The sequence below is a fragment of the Manis javanica genome, chromosome 4 (assembly GCF_040802235.1).
Source record: "Manis javanica isolate MJ-LG chromosome 4, MJ_LKY, whole genome shotgun sequence".
NCBI lineage: Eukaryota > Metazoa > Chordata > Mammalia > Pholidota > Manidae > Manis > Manis javanica.
In genome coordinates this window covers 124,465,622-124,481,760 of record NC_133159.1, presented here as the reverse complement: position 1 = coordinate 124,481,760, position 16,139 = coordinate 124,465,622, and the positions used below count along the sequence as shown (strand labels likewise).

General features: G+C 39.6%; 1 protein-coding gene across 1 annotated transcript in view; it reads right to left on the bottom strand.

Moving 5' to 3' along the window:
- Positions 1 to 4,720: 4,720 nt before the first annotated feature.
- LOC108400232 (serine/threonine-protein kinase TAO1-like) overlaps positions 4,721 to 16,139 on the bottom strand; it is a 64,412-nt gene continuing 52,993 nt past the window's right edge. Inside the window, exons 15-18 of the mRNA XM_073234796.1 lie at positions 13,921 to 14,160; positions 9,821 to 10,033; positions 8,744 to 8,926; positions 4,721 to 5,726 (exon numbers count right to left, since the gene is read on the bottom strand). Coding sequence (XP_073090897.1) covers positions 5,376 to 5,726; positions 8,744 to 8,926; positions 9,821 to 10,033; positions 13,921 to 14,160 — 987 coding nt within the window. The 3' untranslated portion in view covers positions 4,721 to 5,375. The remainder of the gene's footprint in view (positions 5,727 to 8,743; positions 8,927 to 9,820; positions 10,034 to 13,920; positions 14,161 to 16,139) is intronic.

Here is a 16,139-nt window from a genome sequence, read left to right as displayed (position 1 = left end):
CCTCGTGGGAACAGTCTCAACTTGACACTGCCTCCCTTCTTAACCTTCTAGCTTCCAGAAGTTAGTATCCCCTGTCAAAGCTCAAATCTCTTCCCCTCCTGTCACTTACCTCAGATTCCTTCTATCTCAACAAAGAAAGTCCATTGCCTTAGACAGAAAATGGCTCCTCTCTGACCTGCCCGTTCCCAAAACCAAGACAAAAATCCTTTCCTTTCTAGGCTCTTTCTAAGCCTGGAGAACGTAGATCCCTAACTTCTCCCTGCTCCCTGTTGGCAAGACCCCTATACGACCTCAGCAAGAGCCCCCCCCTAAAAACCATTATCCTCCTCACCCCGACACTCCTTCATTAAGCTCTGTCAAGCCTTTGTAGAAGCCCCAGCTCTCCATCTTCCTGATTTGTCGAAGCCCTTCTCATTATACATTCATGAGAGGTCCAGTCAAGCTCTAGGAGTCCTAGGCCAATATTATGGGCCATCCTTTGCCCCAGTAGCTTCTCTCTCCAAGCAATTAGACCCCACAGTTCGGGGATAGGCCCCCTGCCTATGAGCATTAGCCGCTAGACAGCTCTTGCAGAAGGCAGCTCATAAACTGACATTCAGGGCGCCCCTTACCATTCTGTCCCCACATCACTTAAAAGATCTCTTAACCTACAAAAGTTTACAAACTCTCCCTCCCTCCAGACTCCTGACCTTACTGTCCTCTTTCCTCCAAAATCCCATTCACCCCCTTTGCCATCCATACCCGAATCATGACTTTTTCCTCCTTTACTGCTCTCTTGCTTTTTTCCTCATTCCTATTGTCTTCCCCACCACCCCAGCCACCTTTGTATGGCGATTCAAAGTCAGACAGACTTACACACAGCATCAAACAAAAGTTACTGCCCTCATTGCCACACCAGACTGCCCTCTGAAAAGCTGCTCTGAGCCTTTTTATACCTCCACTTTCCTCCCTCCACTGAAGTGTTCACTAGCAGCTACCCTTATTCTCCCTACCTCTGCTTCCTCTATGACCAAAAACAAGCCTATTGCAGGTGATAGCCAGACACCTACAGGAGATGTCCCTACTGGTCTTGCGCCATTCACTACATGAGTAACTTCCAGTACCCACAGTATTACTCCTCCAACTGTTTCATGAAATATCCCAACGGCTCATTCTCCTTATCAATCCCAGATCCCTGGGACTCTCGATGGGCCGCCAGAGTCACAGCCTCAGTTTACTATGGGGGGGTCCTCGACCCCCCAAGGCACCCTTCATATCTCTCAAAAGTATGTTCCCTCTCATTCCCAGATCTTTCAAGTTGCATCAGATAGCAGACATTCCGAAAAAGTCATTATCCAAACTCTTGATGGCGCCTCTTCATCTTCTTCTCCCCGCCCCTCTTCTCATTTCTCCTACTCTTCATTACAGCTCATTCAGGACACCACCATCTTTCTCAACCACACCCTTAACACCGCCAATTGTTTCTTGTGTGCATCACTACAGTGCCCACTGCTGGCTGCCGTGCCCCTTAATATTTCCAACTACTCCTTCCATGCAGAAAGACAACCCCTCTGCCCTCTGGCAGGCATACCCCTATGGGAACCAGAATACGCAGATAATCTCACCATCCACCACTGTGTAAGCCCAACTCCACCCCTCTCCAGTGCACTTCACTGCCTCTCTATCTATACCCCTACCTCCGGCTCTAAGATTTTTACGCAACCGGGACACTTCTTTTAGTGTAATGGCAGTCTTTTCAACTCACTGCCTCTCAACTCCAATACACCCTGCATTCTCGTCACCCTAATCCCCCAGTTAACACTTTACAGCATGGCAGAATTTCTTGAGCTCCAACCTCCCTTGCCCTCGAGCACAAAAAGAGCTGCTTTCCTTCCCATCATGGTCAGTAGCTCTTTGATCACCTCAGTCATTGGGGCAGGGTTTTTGGGAGAAGCCTTGGGTCACTCTCTATAGGCAGTTAGAAATCTCAACGCCAAACTTGAGGGAGCCCTGACATCCACTGCCGATTCTCTAGCCTCTCTCCAAAGACAAGTTACTTCGCTAGCTAAAGTCACCCTTCAAAACCGGCGGGCCCTAGATCTGCTTACAGCCGAGAAGGGTGGCACCTGCATCTTCCTCTGGGAAGAGTGCTGCTATTACATCAACGAATCCGGCAACTGACATTACCAAACTCACTGACCTTGCCTCTAGTCTCCACTCTGCTTCCAATTCCAACCCATTCTCGTCAATACTAACAAACCCCCTCCTAACCTGGCTCTGGCCCATCGCAGGCCCCATAATAATCATTCTTCTCGCCTGTCTCTTCTTACCCTGTATAATAAAGTTCATCAAATCCCAAGTCGGAAAAATCTCTAATCAAGCTTTCAACCAGCTTTTACTCAGGAACTACCAGCTTCTGGCCACAGAAGATCCCTCACCCTCACGTGACCTCCTCACCACATGCTGAGATGGACCCCTCTCTCCACTGGAAACTGTTCCTGGAAACAATAGCCGCAGACGCCTGGCTCCTGACACCCATATCCTCTTGGCCAACCTATGGTTACAGGGAACCTTCATTGATTTCCAAACCTGAAGAAGTCCACATCTACTCGTCCTTACTGCGGGGAGTCGTATCAACCCTTTCCTCCCAATCCTCAAGCCCTCACTCCCTTCTCCGCCCCTGTTCAGCAGGAAGCAGCCAGAGAGAAAGCAACGTCCACAAACCCATAAAGGAGAAAGGGCAGAATGAAGGGTCCCCACCAGTAAGATGGCAAACTTCCGGCTTCTCTTCGGGGGTCCTCAGTTCCCGCCGGCGCCACCTGAAGCCCAATCACCTCTCGCCCCCCTCCCAATCCCAGCACCTAGCCAACAGCCACCAGCCCCGTAGAAGTGACACCTCAATCAATTCATGCCCCTTCCTATATAACCCAGCACCTTTCCCTAATAAAGCGGAACTCTCCGGTGAATTGCTGCTGTGTGTCGCTCCTTTCCTTTCACCAATGAGTATCAGTGATTCTACAGCCAAGCCACAAAGGACAGCATCAGTAATTGCCTTCACTAGTTTGCAGAGATACGATTGAGAAGTTGCACCTATCTGGGTGCCCGGAGATGGAATGAATGCCTCAGGAGGCAGTTTAAGTGCCACATCCTTGGTGGCATATGCAACCTGGATTGCCACTTGGCACAGATCACAGGACATGTGTGGGGAAATAAGGTGGCCTAGATTAGATGTAAGGTCTCTTCTCATCTAAGAGCCGGTGAACTGAAATAATGCTATTGAGCTCAGTCAGTGGGTTTAAAATTGTTTGGTTGGTTTATGGGCTTGAAGATCAGATCACAGATCTGATCCAGATTCTGGGAGTTGGGAGATGACATAAAGGTTTTAATTAAAATAACTCTGCTAAAGTGACCAGAGAGTAATTTAAAATAGCCAATAATCTTGCATTAAAGTGTCCAGGAAGAGCTAAAAGTTTGAAAAGTGGGATTTCATGAAAACAAACAAGACACCAATGCATCAAAAAATAAACATCTCTAGCCTTTCAGCCATCCTGTGTAATCAGAGAATACCTTGCCCTAGTGTTTACCACTAGTGTGGCTGAACAAAAATCTTTCTCCAACTCGTTTGCCCCTGAATAATATATAAATTAGTTTCCCTGCAACGATGGCATGTCATTATTTTTTGAATGTCCAGAAAGAAATGTTCTGTCTGTCCGCTGAAGCTCTCTGTGTGCTGAGCCATGCTCGCCTGCTGTGGAGCTGGCAGAGCCCCCTGTCCGCCCTCCGTCCTCTAGGTGCTGCCTCTGTAGATTTAGCCTCTGTGCCCAACATTAATCTGTAGCAGCTCTGTTTAATCAACAACCTGGCCTTCTGCTCCAGGCTAATAATCTGCCAGCAAGCTCAAAATTCCCTGATTATCAATGGTACCTACGTAGAGATATTCTCCAGAAGGCAATTAGTAACTTGTGTGGGGGACAGAGCACTGAGGTAGTTTGGAGATGTGGCTTCTAGTTTCTACTTCATCTGACTCATGACCTTGGGGAAGTTATTTCATGAGTTGGTCCCTATGAAAAGACCAAGACTGTGAATAGACCTTAATTTGGTCTGTTAGAATATAATGAAACAGTCAAAGCAGCTAGATTCTGTTCTCCAAGTCTATTAAAGACCTCTATGATGAAATGGCATCTACTTTCTGATCCAAATCTATTCTCCACTTCTTACAAAGCCAGACGTCCCAGTTATTAATTCCATTGCAGAGTTGGGAAGGGCCTGGAAGATGGGCATCTCTGAGGCTCTCAGGCTGGGCCTGGGCTACCCACTGTACACTCCCCACACACAGACACACACACTCTGAGAACCATATGGCTGATGAGTCTCACACTGGTTCATTTGTTCCAGCCAGAAACCACCTGTTTTCCTATTTCTTTTGAATCATGGTCAGAGAAGCTGTGGTTAAGGTCTCACAACTAGTATTGATGAGGCTGAAGATGAGGACCCATATCAGTGCTGTGAAGCAATTCCCACAAAACTTGTGACCCCCTGAAGCACTTCCATCTCACCATGCCTCAAAGAAGGCACAATTGAATGGACCAAAAAAAAAAAAAAAATCCCTGACAAACTTGCAGCATTGAGAAAAAGAATTAGGTTGTCTTCTACTCTCTGAAAAAGTCAATGCAACCCTTTAGTGTTCATGGATTTCCACTTTTTTTCCTACTTCAAATGAGGCCAATTTAATAATCAAAAGTCAGACAAAATACATTTATTTAATAAACAAAATACATTGGTGAGGGGATACAGGTGTTTCCATAATAACTTGTTTTGGCATATGCTGCCTGCTGTGAGTGGCTCATAAGAACCTGGGTGGGGTATACAGAGAAAGGCTTTAGATCTTTTCACAAATTTCTTAGGATAGAGTTGCCCAAAGGTGATGATGACTCAAGCCACTGCTGAATTCTGTTTTTGCAGTTTTCAGAAAATACCCTATCTAACCAGTTTCTTTTTCCTACGTGCATTGTGTGTGTGTGTGTGTGCATGCGTATTTGATAAATACACATACACACCAATTCCCCTTTTCATAGAATTTCCCCAAAAGTTAAAAACAAAAAACACAAAACCCAACAGCTAAATACTATGACATCCAACATCCCAATTAGTAAACACAAAACAAAACGCTTTACAAAAATGAATAAAATATACCATATGCACTCAGCTTCCACACAGTAGTACCCAAGTGAGGAGGCTGCTGGGATGATGTCTGTAGTGGCGGCCAGCTCAGTGGAATTGCCATTCTCAGTTATTAAGTTATGTGTAAGACATGTGTGACCCACTGGATATTTGTGAAGTGACACTCGTGCTTCTGCTCATGCCCTGTTCAGTCCATCCCCCGGCAGCTGTCCACCTCAGAGCCTGAGGGCTATTGCCAACTCCCATACTGCTACCTCGGAGTACCCAATGCATTGGCATGGAAGGGTGACCTCCATGACTGGGGGTCCACCTTGCATTGGATGGCCGCAGGCTTGTGGTGGGCCACCTATGGGATGCCCCGAGTGAGGTCCTGGACCCCCAGTAGGACCGTGAGGCCAATCAGAAACTCTGGAGGAGCTGTGGCTGGATGCATCGGGAGCAAGGTTCCTAAAACCCAGTCTCTCGCTTTCAGACTTGAAAGCTCTCATTTCTGTTGCTCGACGCTCCAGCAGGCTTCGCATTCGTTCCGTAGATTCATTCTGAAATGTGACTACCTCTTCTTCTATCTGTTGTGGTTTGGGGGGGGAGCAAAAAGAAAGCTCATTTATTTAAAAAAATCTATAAACTACAAAAGCAATAATTATTGTGGTTTAAAGTGAATCATAAAATGTCCACTCAGGCTATTTTAAAGGATGTACATTTAAAAATCAAAGAGATGTACTGTAGTAATCATATATAACTTATACTGCTAAAATGTATAAAATCAAGTTCTTAAAAGCAAAGGTAATAACCTCTATTAAAATAATAAATCAAGGCAATTATCATCAATGGCTACTAAATCCATTAGGTAAAAAAGAATGAAAAAGAAAATGTGTAAGGAGAATCTAGATTTATTAGACATACCGTTATGTCACTCTAATAAAATAAATATGATATTGGTGTAGGAACCAGCAATTAGTAAAACAGAAACAGAATGAAGTTTGTAAGTTTTTAATGCAGGACAAAAGCACTAATTAATTTAATGGGAAAAACAACACAGGCACAAGTGGCCAACCATCTGGAAGAAAATAAAAATGGAACCTCATCTGATACCAAATTCCACACAGATCAGAGCATTAAGTAATTAAGAGTGTAAGTGAATGCACTGAACAAACAAAAACTATAAAGTTTCCATTAGAAAGTTAGGACACTCTGTGTGCTTAGAAATTAGTGGTTGGGTAGCCATCACAATCAGTTCTGGACAACTCACAGGCTTACAAATACATATAGCTGACTATAAAATTTTTAATGTGAAAAAATACATAATAAAGTCAATGACAATGGGAAGAAGTTGATGGAGAACTTGTTAATGAATGAGAATACCTGAACCCACTCATCAAATATCACCTCAAAGTGGGACAACTAGACATTATATATCTTTTGATGTGATGCAAAAGGAAGTGTAACACAGTAACCCTTATGAAAATTCCTCACAAAAATTTTTAAAAGGAAAAATTTTTTTAAATATAATCATGCCCCTAGATCTAATTACCAGTTTACCGGAATATAAAGTAAAAAGGAATGCATTAAATGACACCATGAGGTTGGAATCAGCCAAATCCAAATGTGAGAATTCCTACAAAGCAAATGACCCAGTCCACAATAATACAAGAAAGGGCAGGGGAGACCAAACGGCTTAGAAGACAATCAAATGCAATGTCTAGACCGTGTTTGGGCCCCAGTCTAAATAAACCAAGAAGACATTTTTTAGATACAAGGGGAAATTTAAGTATGGACTGAGTATTAGGTAATCTTAAACATTTATTATAATTTCGTTAGTTAACACAATGGAATTATGACTATGTTAAAGTAAGAGTCCTTATTTCCTTATTTCCTTATCTGTGTTTGGAGTGAAATGATTCTATGCTAGGATTTGCTTTAAAATATTCCAGATACTCTGCCACATATTCTGCTCCCCAAAAAGCTGTATGTGGAGTGGGGAAACAGATGAAATATTAGCAAGATACTGGTAACTGTTGATGTTGGGTAATGAGTATTTGGGGACTTCATTGTACTAATTCTTAATAATTTCACTACTATTTTTGTGTATGTTTGAAAATTTCCATGATACAAAGTTTTTTAAAAATAGGAAATAAAGAATATTTGTAAATAAATATTCAATTAGGTTTCAAGATATTTGAGGACTTAAACAAATGGCCATTGTTCTCTACAGAAATCTAGCTCAACAGATATGTTTAATTTTTATGTATTTTTTTTTTACTAAGTTAACATTGATGTACAATCTTATGAAGGTTTCACATGAGCAACACTGTGGTTACAACGTTCACCCATATTATCAAGTCCCCTCTTATATGTCATTTTTGAAAGTGCCCTTTAAAGAAAACACAATTTAGCATGGAAATACATGCAAATAAAAAACTACCACATAATATGATCAGACGTAATAACAGATTTATAAGATGAAGCAGAAATACAAAGGGATGGAGTAATTCACTCTACAGGGGAAGAAGAATGAAGGATTGACATTCAAAATATATAAAGAGTTCACACACCTCAACAAACAAAAGACAAACAATCCAATTAAAAAATGGGCACAGGATCTGAGCAGACACTTCTCCAAAGAAGAAATTCAGATGGCCAACAGGCACATGAAAAGATGCTCCACATCGCTAGTCATCAGAGAAATGCAAATTAAAACCACAATGAGATATCACCTCACACCAGTAAGGATGGCCACCATCCAAAAGACAAACAACAAGTGTTGGCGAGGTTGTGGAGAAAGGGGAATCATCCTACACTGCTAGTGGGAATGTAAATTAGTTCAAACATTGTGGAAAGCAGTATGGAGGTTCCTAGAAATGCTTAAAATAGAAGTTCCATTTGACCCAGGAATTCCACTCCTAGGAATTTACCCTAAGAATGCAGCAGCCCAGTTTGAAAAAGACAGATGCACCCCTATGTTTATCGCAGCACTATTTATAATAGCCAAGAAATGGAAGCAACCTAAGTGTTCATCAGTAGATGAATGGATAAAGATGTGGTACATATACACAATGGAATATTATTCAGCAATAAGAAAACAAATCCTACCATTTGCAACAACATGGATGGAGCTAGAGAGTATTATGCTCAGTGAAATAAGCCAGGCAGAGAAATACAAGTACCAAATGATTTCACTCATATGCGGAGTATAAGAACAAAGAAGAACTGAAGTAACAAAACAGCAGCAGAATCACAGAACCCACAAATGGACTAACAGTTACCAAAGGGAAAGGAACTGGGGAGGATGGGTGGGAAGGGAGGGATAAGGGTGGGGAAAAGAAAGGGAGCATTACGATTAGCATGTGGGGGGGCGGGTACAGGGCGGGCTCTACAACACAGAGAAGACAAGTAGTGATTTTACAGCATCTTACTACGCTGATGGACAGTGACTATGAAGGGGTATGTGGGTGGGACTTGGTGAAGGGTACCAAAAAAATATATAGATATATACATATGGTTTTGGGAGGAGATTTCCACTGCTCTACTCATGCCACCATCTTGGCTCCACCCCCCCAAAATTACTTTTTTCTATTAATTATACCTGCTGTTCTATTAGTGCCCTGTGGGAGGAGACCTTCTGTTCAAGCTCCCGAAGCTCTCGATCATCTTGTGCCTCAGCCTGCATCTTGATTTTGCTGTGATACGAATTCAACAGCTCCAGTTCCTGCTGCAGCTGCAGTTTCAAAACCTGGCACTCTGCCTTCTGTGCTTCATCCAAACGCAGCTGAAAGAGAAAGAAAACAGATATATCCTCCTGTGAGCTATCTTTCATGACCTCTGGAAAGGAGGATGTGTAAGTTAAGACAGACTACTCTTCTACAGGGCACAGCTGTTCTCTCTTACATCTTGCAGTAAACATCTCTGAAAAAGGAAAACATAGCACCACTGATGGCATATAAGGATAAAGCTATCATAAGCTTTTTGGATGATGCCTAAATAATCATTATTTTTTAAAGAAAAATATAGAATCTGATTGATATAAGACTCTGAATCTTTTCTCTCCAGTGGAAATAACTATAGATAAGGGACAAGCATGCTACAGCTTATGGGCCAAATCTGAACAGCTACCTGATTTTTTGTTTTTGTTTTTCAACAGCCCACTAATTAGGAATGGTTTTTACATTCTGAAACGGTCACATTTAAATGGCAATGTAAATACCCACATAATAAACTCAATTTTTTCTCTTGGCCCACAAAGCCTAAAATATTTACTATCTGGCCCATTAAGAAAACGTCTGCAAACTTACATAGCAAATATTTTGTATCTGCACTCAAATGGAACCAACTGGATTCCCAATCAAGTACTACTTTTCGAACACTGCTTAACAAAGCTGCTTCTCCAATCTTGATACGCTGTTGGTGTATGTACTAAACCCCGGCAAGGCACCGCAGAGAGCCTATGTAGAACCTCATGTCCAAGTGTATCAAAGAGAATTATATATACATCATGCATATATCCAAGCAATGCTGAGAACAAGAAGAATATGGACCAGCAGCGCTATTTCCCAAGGTGCAGCAGTTTTCATTTCCACCTTAATATTTTAATTGTTGGGATTTTATTAATGTGGTGGAAGGAAAGGGGCACTATATTGGTTTTGCCTAAGTAAAATAAACTTACGGCTTGTGTGGAGAGCATTTCACGAATGCTGTGGTCACACTGCTCAGCTAAGATGGCTAACTTCCGGGTATGCTCCTTCTCGAGCCGTTTCAGAGCAGCTTTGCGCTCACTCTTTGGTGTAAATTCCTGTAAGTGATTTCTTAAAGCTTTGTACTTTCTGGTTTGGATTTTGCAGGTATCCTGGAACTGCTTTTTGATTTGGAGCTTTTTAGACTGTGACGAAAGGAAACAGACATATAATTTTTAACATATGGCATTTGGTATAGCATATGCTTACATGAAAAGGCTAGAATAGAAAAGAAGAGGAAACAAAAACTCAGATCATAAGGTTGCAGGTACCTCTATACTTGGGTCAAACCATTGGATTCCATGCAATTTTATAACAAACTCTAAAACATAAGAATACCAAGAACTTCATTTATCATAGGACTTCAGGCAATACTTATTTTGTTTTTAATTTAGTGACCTGAGTAAATATTAAAATTACCTTTGATTACTGTGTATATTGATGGCAGAAAATTATATTTCTTTTCATTCACTTAATAGATGTAAAATAATTTTACTAGCCAGACAATATTTTATCAGATCCCTGAAGCAGAAAATAAGTATATTTACTCTGTTCCTTGTCTAAGACATTTTGCTCCAATTTCTTTTAATGACAATCTCAACTGTAAGTATAGTCTGTGATGGACCTCATAAAAGTAGGGTACTAGTAACTGACTGATATTGTTATTACAATTGTCTTTTCCTTAAGATAATGAACTAGGTAGAAACTACTTCATAAGGGTTTACTCTTTAGCACCATGAGCAAAAACCTGAAAGTTAACTAATCTTTCAAAGGTCAAAGAAAAGTTAGGAGGCAAGGGAGGGGATGACAACCCTTCTTGAAGTAACGATAACAGACATGAACTACATAAACAGTTTTGAGATAAAATAATTTGAGTTCAGAAACAGAATAACTCTGGCTTTAAATCACAGGTTAATTATTCTATGAACTCAAGTTTTAACAAAACTTAGTAAGATGAGATATATTTTATAAAGTATACCCATCAAGCCTACAAGTAACAACACTCATTTACTACACAAAGGCAGAACCTATAGTCGAAATTACTTCCCTCAATATATATACTGCCAGATATTGCATGGTTGAGTCAGTGTGCAAATGCATATATGACCAAACACTCTTGTCAAGGAACTAGTTCACACTCTTTCCTCCAATACTACAAAATCAAATATATATCCTTTTCTGCATTTTACACCAATTGAGGTACTAAGTCATAGTCATGTACCTTTATTCTGTGAAGGGTCGAGAAATGTCTAGCTAGAAAGACAAACTATTGGTTTAGTTGGCTTAGCACTGCTCTTAAATACTGCCCTTGGTTAATAAAATTCCTCCAAGTTAGAAATGGAACAATGAAATTTACAATTCTCTTCTGACTTTGTGTAACAGACTCCATTCTTTAAAAAACTTTTAAATATTCAAATATTTTGCCAAGAAAACTATAGTCACTCCATATCAGTAGCTAATGACAAAAAGGAATGCCCTGAAAATTTTTTTCAACAAGATTAATACTTATACCAAGAATAAACTATATCCCTCAATGTTTCACTCAAGTGAAAGCAGAATAAATATGTTCCAGTTGTTTCTTAATCACTTAATACTGACAAAACATCACCTGATGGCAGATGAAGAAATGGCAGATAGACAATAGGTGTTTACCTAAGTCATTCCACAGAAATGGTGCCCAATGTCTACAAATACTGTCAGCTTATCTAAGTGTGCACAATGAAGTCCTCCTATCCCCCTTCAAGTCTTGGAGAAAGCTGGAATAGTTGCCACTATTACAGTTGAGCTATTACTTAGTAAATAAAAATTTACCTAAAAAAATTGCAACTGTTACTTACATAGATGAAATGACCTGGTGCTAAAATAGAGTTTGTTTTCTCCACAAAGGGACTAGGGTTACCAAAGGGAAGGGACTGGGGATCATAGGTGGGGAGGGAGGGAGAAGGGGATTAAATGGCATTATAATTAGCACTCACAATATAGGTGGGTCATGGGGAAGGCAGTACAGCATGGAGAAGACAAGTAATGACTCTGTAGTGTCTTACTCTGCTGATGGGCAGTGACTGCAATGGGGTGGGAGGGATTGATAGTGTGAGTGAATGTTGAAACCACAATGTGCTCATGTGAAACCTTCATAAGATTGTTTATCAATGATACCTTAATTTAAAAAAAAGAGTGTTTTGTTCAAATTGTGCAAGTAGATAGATATATACAACTAAGAGGAATATGGTGATTTTCTTTCCCACTAAAGTAACAGAACAATTTCTTTCATCAAAATCTTGAGCTTATGTATCACGAGAAGGAAGCTTTCTATCCAAGGTCTGACTATGATTGTGCACCATTATTTTTTCCCTTGATTTTTAATAGTATCTGTGAAAATAAGACTAGTGTTGTACAAGCTTTCAAACTGAGAAGGCTGCAACAACAGGAAAAAAAAGGAAGGGTTAAACAGCAAACAACTAACCTATTCCAAGCCCCAGAGAAATGAAGTCATATCAGATTTATGGTCTGACCAAAGAAAACCAACAAGCTTTCAGTTTGGTTTACTTCTGGGAGCTGCTCACTTTAAAATTGTAATTAATTTTATAGACATGCTTTAAATATCTTTTGGTGTAGCTACTACAAAGACAAAATAAATCTGGAAAATCATTAAGAATTCTGATTTTCATAAGCATTAACTAATGACAGTTATTTGGGTAGTCAACATATGAGCCACTCTGTAAACGATGTTCATTAGCTGTTTTGAAGATGCAGCAAAGTAACATTTTACTTAGATTCACAAGGAAAGGGTGAATCTTCTTAGCTTTGCTTCTGTATTTTGTTCAGGACAACCTGTATGAATGGAGCTGAATGGGAATCAGAGATACCTCTGACTTTGCTTCTGGTTTTAACACAGATTACTTCTGTAAGTGAAGTTCACTTCACTTCAGGACAGTTATTCAGGTAAGTGTTGTTACATGATAGTTCTATAATTAAACTGTCAAAGAGTTTGAAAAAGGGGGTAAAGAAGATCCTGTGGGATCTGGGCCTTATTGGATGTAAATAAAAGTTTAAAATGTGCAGACATGTACAGATTAATTGAGGTACTACTATGGATGACAACATATATAGTGGGTTGTTTCAGTTTTATGTTTATTAAGATGCATGTGATTATACTTCACATATTTATTACAAGTTATAAAATTTGAAAATTCCTTGGAATTGTTAACTCTGGTTGATTTTGGTAGAGGGGGCTGGACCAGGTGGCTTAAAGGACAAGGAGAGGGAAACCTTTAACTTTATAATAAATACACTTTGGCATCTTTTGAATTTTGTATCCTATGAATCAATTCGTCTATGCAAAGCAAATACAAAATTTAAAGTCCTTAGATATTACATATCACCAACAATTGTCTTTTCTTATTTGTCTACAAGAGGGCATATAATAATAACTTGCTTCACTCTCATGTGCTAATTAAAAAAATACACTCCAACTACACATGCCCTGGTCTTACCTATGCTACCAAGCACAGAAAGAATGGGAGTAACAATGTGATAATTCCACTATTCCTCTTAGGATGAGTATAGACAATGAAGGGAGAGGGGGTAAAAAGACATTTTTCATTCACTGGTTTCTGTACTTATCAACAACTTACTGCCTCTTTTGGATACAAATCACATTCAGAGGAAATAAGATCCCAAAACTATAAAACTTGGAACAACAGAAAGAAGCCAACAGGTTAGTATGTTGATATATAGTTGTAGTATCAACACTGAACATTTGGGTACACTTAAAATAAGAATTTTGAATCTCATTTATGGCACTTTCTGCAGTGAAAAAGTTCTGGCCATTTTTTGGTACTCTGCTGAGTAATACATAAGCAGAAGTCTGTAACTACAGACCCTCTACATCAAAACTAACCAAACATGCTAAAAATGAAAAGAAAAAAACCTTATTCAATTTCTTCATGGCAGACATCTGGCTTAGACTTTTAGTGTTTACATGATGCCGTTTATCTGTTCTCCTTTGTCAAGAAGCTTAGGCTAACGGTACCTTCAGACTCTTAGACTGTCGTCGAACCTCCATGGCATGCTTTCGCCTTAGTTCTTGTTCTCTCCGTTTGTTATGCTGCAGCTGGTTAGTGAGCTCGGCTTGATGCTGCAATCCGATCAGCTCACAGCGCATCTTCTGCCTTGTGTTGAGCTGGCGGAACTCCAGTTCTTGCATGGATTCATGATGACGCAGGAGCGTTGCATGCTCCAAGTCCATTTGAGTCTGCCTCTTATTTAACTCCTAATTCATAACAAAAGACAAAGGCATAATTTACTGATGTACAATGCCAGGAGAAAAAAATCCTAAGAAACAGGACAACCAGGATATAGATGTGATCCTCTGATTTAATAATGGCTGCACAGTAAATATTAGAGTTTTATTACTGTTACTGTAGAAAATGGGTAATTGGTAGCATAATTTCCTTATCTGTTCATTAGCTATTTATACTATTTTTAGCAATAAGCTTAAGACATATCAAATCTGTCCCAAGAGACTTACTGTCCTTTCTATTCTCTTTCATTTATGTTTCCTAATTTTGTATTTGAAGAGGACTTCTAAGTCATCCTTTGAATTTCTTCAGTGTATACATTCAATTCTGTTACATGCAGTATACCCAGTATAGTGTAGTGGTTAAGAACACAAGACTCTAATAATAATGAAGCAAAACTGAAGGAACAAAATCGCAGCAGACTCAGACTCCAAGAATGAACTGGTGGTTACCAAAGGGGAGGGGTGTGGAAGGGTGGGTGGGGAGGGAGGGAGAAGGGGACTGAGGGGTATTATGTTTAGTACACATGGTGTGGGGGATCAGGGGGAGAACAGTGTTTCACAGAGAAGGGACACAGTGGATCTCTGGCAACTTGCTGCACTGATGGACAGTGACTGCACTGGGGTATGGGTGGGGACTTGATAATATGGGTAAATGTAGTAACCACATTGTTTTTTCATGTGAAACCTTCATAAGAGTGTATATCAATCATACCTTAATAAAAAATTAAAAAATAAACAAACAAACAAAAAAGAACACAAGACTCTAGGGCTAGACTGCCTGCTTTCTAAATCCTGGCTCTGCTACCAACTAGCAGTGACTCCTTGGGTTAATTACTTAAACTCTCTGTGCTTCAATTTCATCACTTCTCAAATGGAGACCATAACATAGCTGTTTCATAAATTTAACGTGAGGCTGAAATGAATTCATAAGTGGAAAGCTCTCAGAATACCTACCTCATGATCAATAAATGTTACAACAATTTTTTCAGTTTAAAAAGATCAAATATGCAACACACACACATACACTCACACACACACTCTTTTTCTCTGTAGAAGGAAGTCAGACTTGGCCCTTTTGCCTCTGCTGCCCCTTCTCCAGCGGCCAACATTTGGTGCATATGTTTCCCAACCTTCCCCAAGCTATCGTGACACAACTATTGCACAAAAACATACAGTTTGAAAATTGAATAAAAATATATATTATAGGCATATAATATGCTTTCTTTACCTAAAAATATAATGGACAAATATACAGATCAGATCAGTACATACAGATCTTTTTTTTTTAGTTTTATAGTAAGCTTCTGCTTTGTGATGCTGTAGTTGTTTCATTTTTTGCTTTGTGACAAATTTTCAATAAACATCTACACATGATACACCATATAATTATGTTATTATTTCTTTAGGATAGAATTTGAGAAGTGCATTTGATGGATAGAAGATACATGCAAATTGAATTATAAAAGCTGCTGAATTATGCTCCAAAATGGCAGTATCAATTTCTATTCTTCCCGACATGGCCCACTTTCCCATGCCACTACTAGGACTTACCAATTTTTTAGACTGATCTTATCGAATTGATTCAGTTGTTTTAATTTGAATTTCTTTAATTATTAGTGAATTTGAATAATTAACTTATATTTGAAGTTTATTTTAAGCCACTCTTGGAAATAAATTGATCTTTGCTCATAGGTATACCTGATAACGAGAACCGTTGTTTTCATTGGCATAAGTTTCTACATATGCCCAATGAATAATTTCATGATTATAAAAATATGTTAAATGGTAGTATATACCTTCATGGCACCCATTTTGGATGAAAAGGCACAAATCATCCAATTAATTTTCTCACATTTAAAAATTAATACTTCTTTCACTAATGGATTTAATATTTATTAAATATTTACTTAATACATATTTATTGAATACCTATTATGGGCCAGCCACTA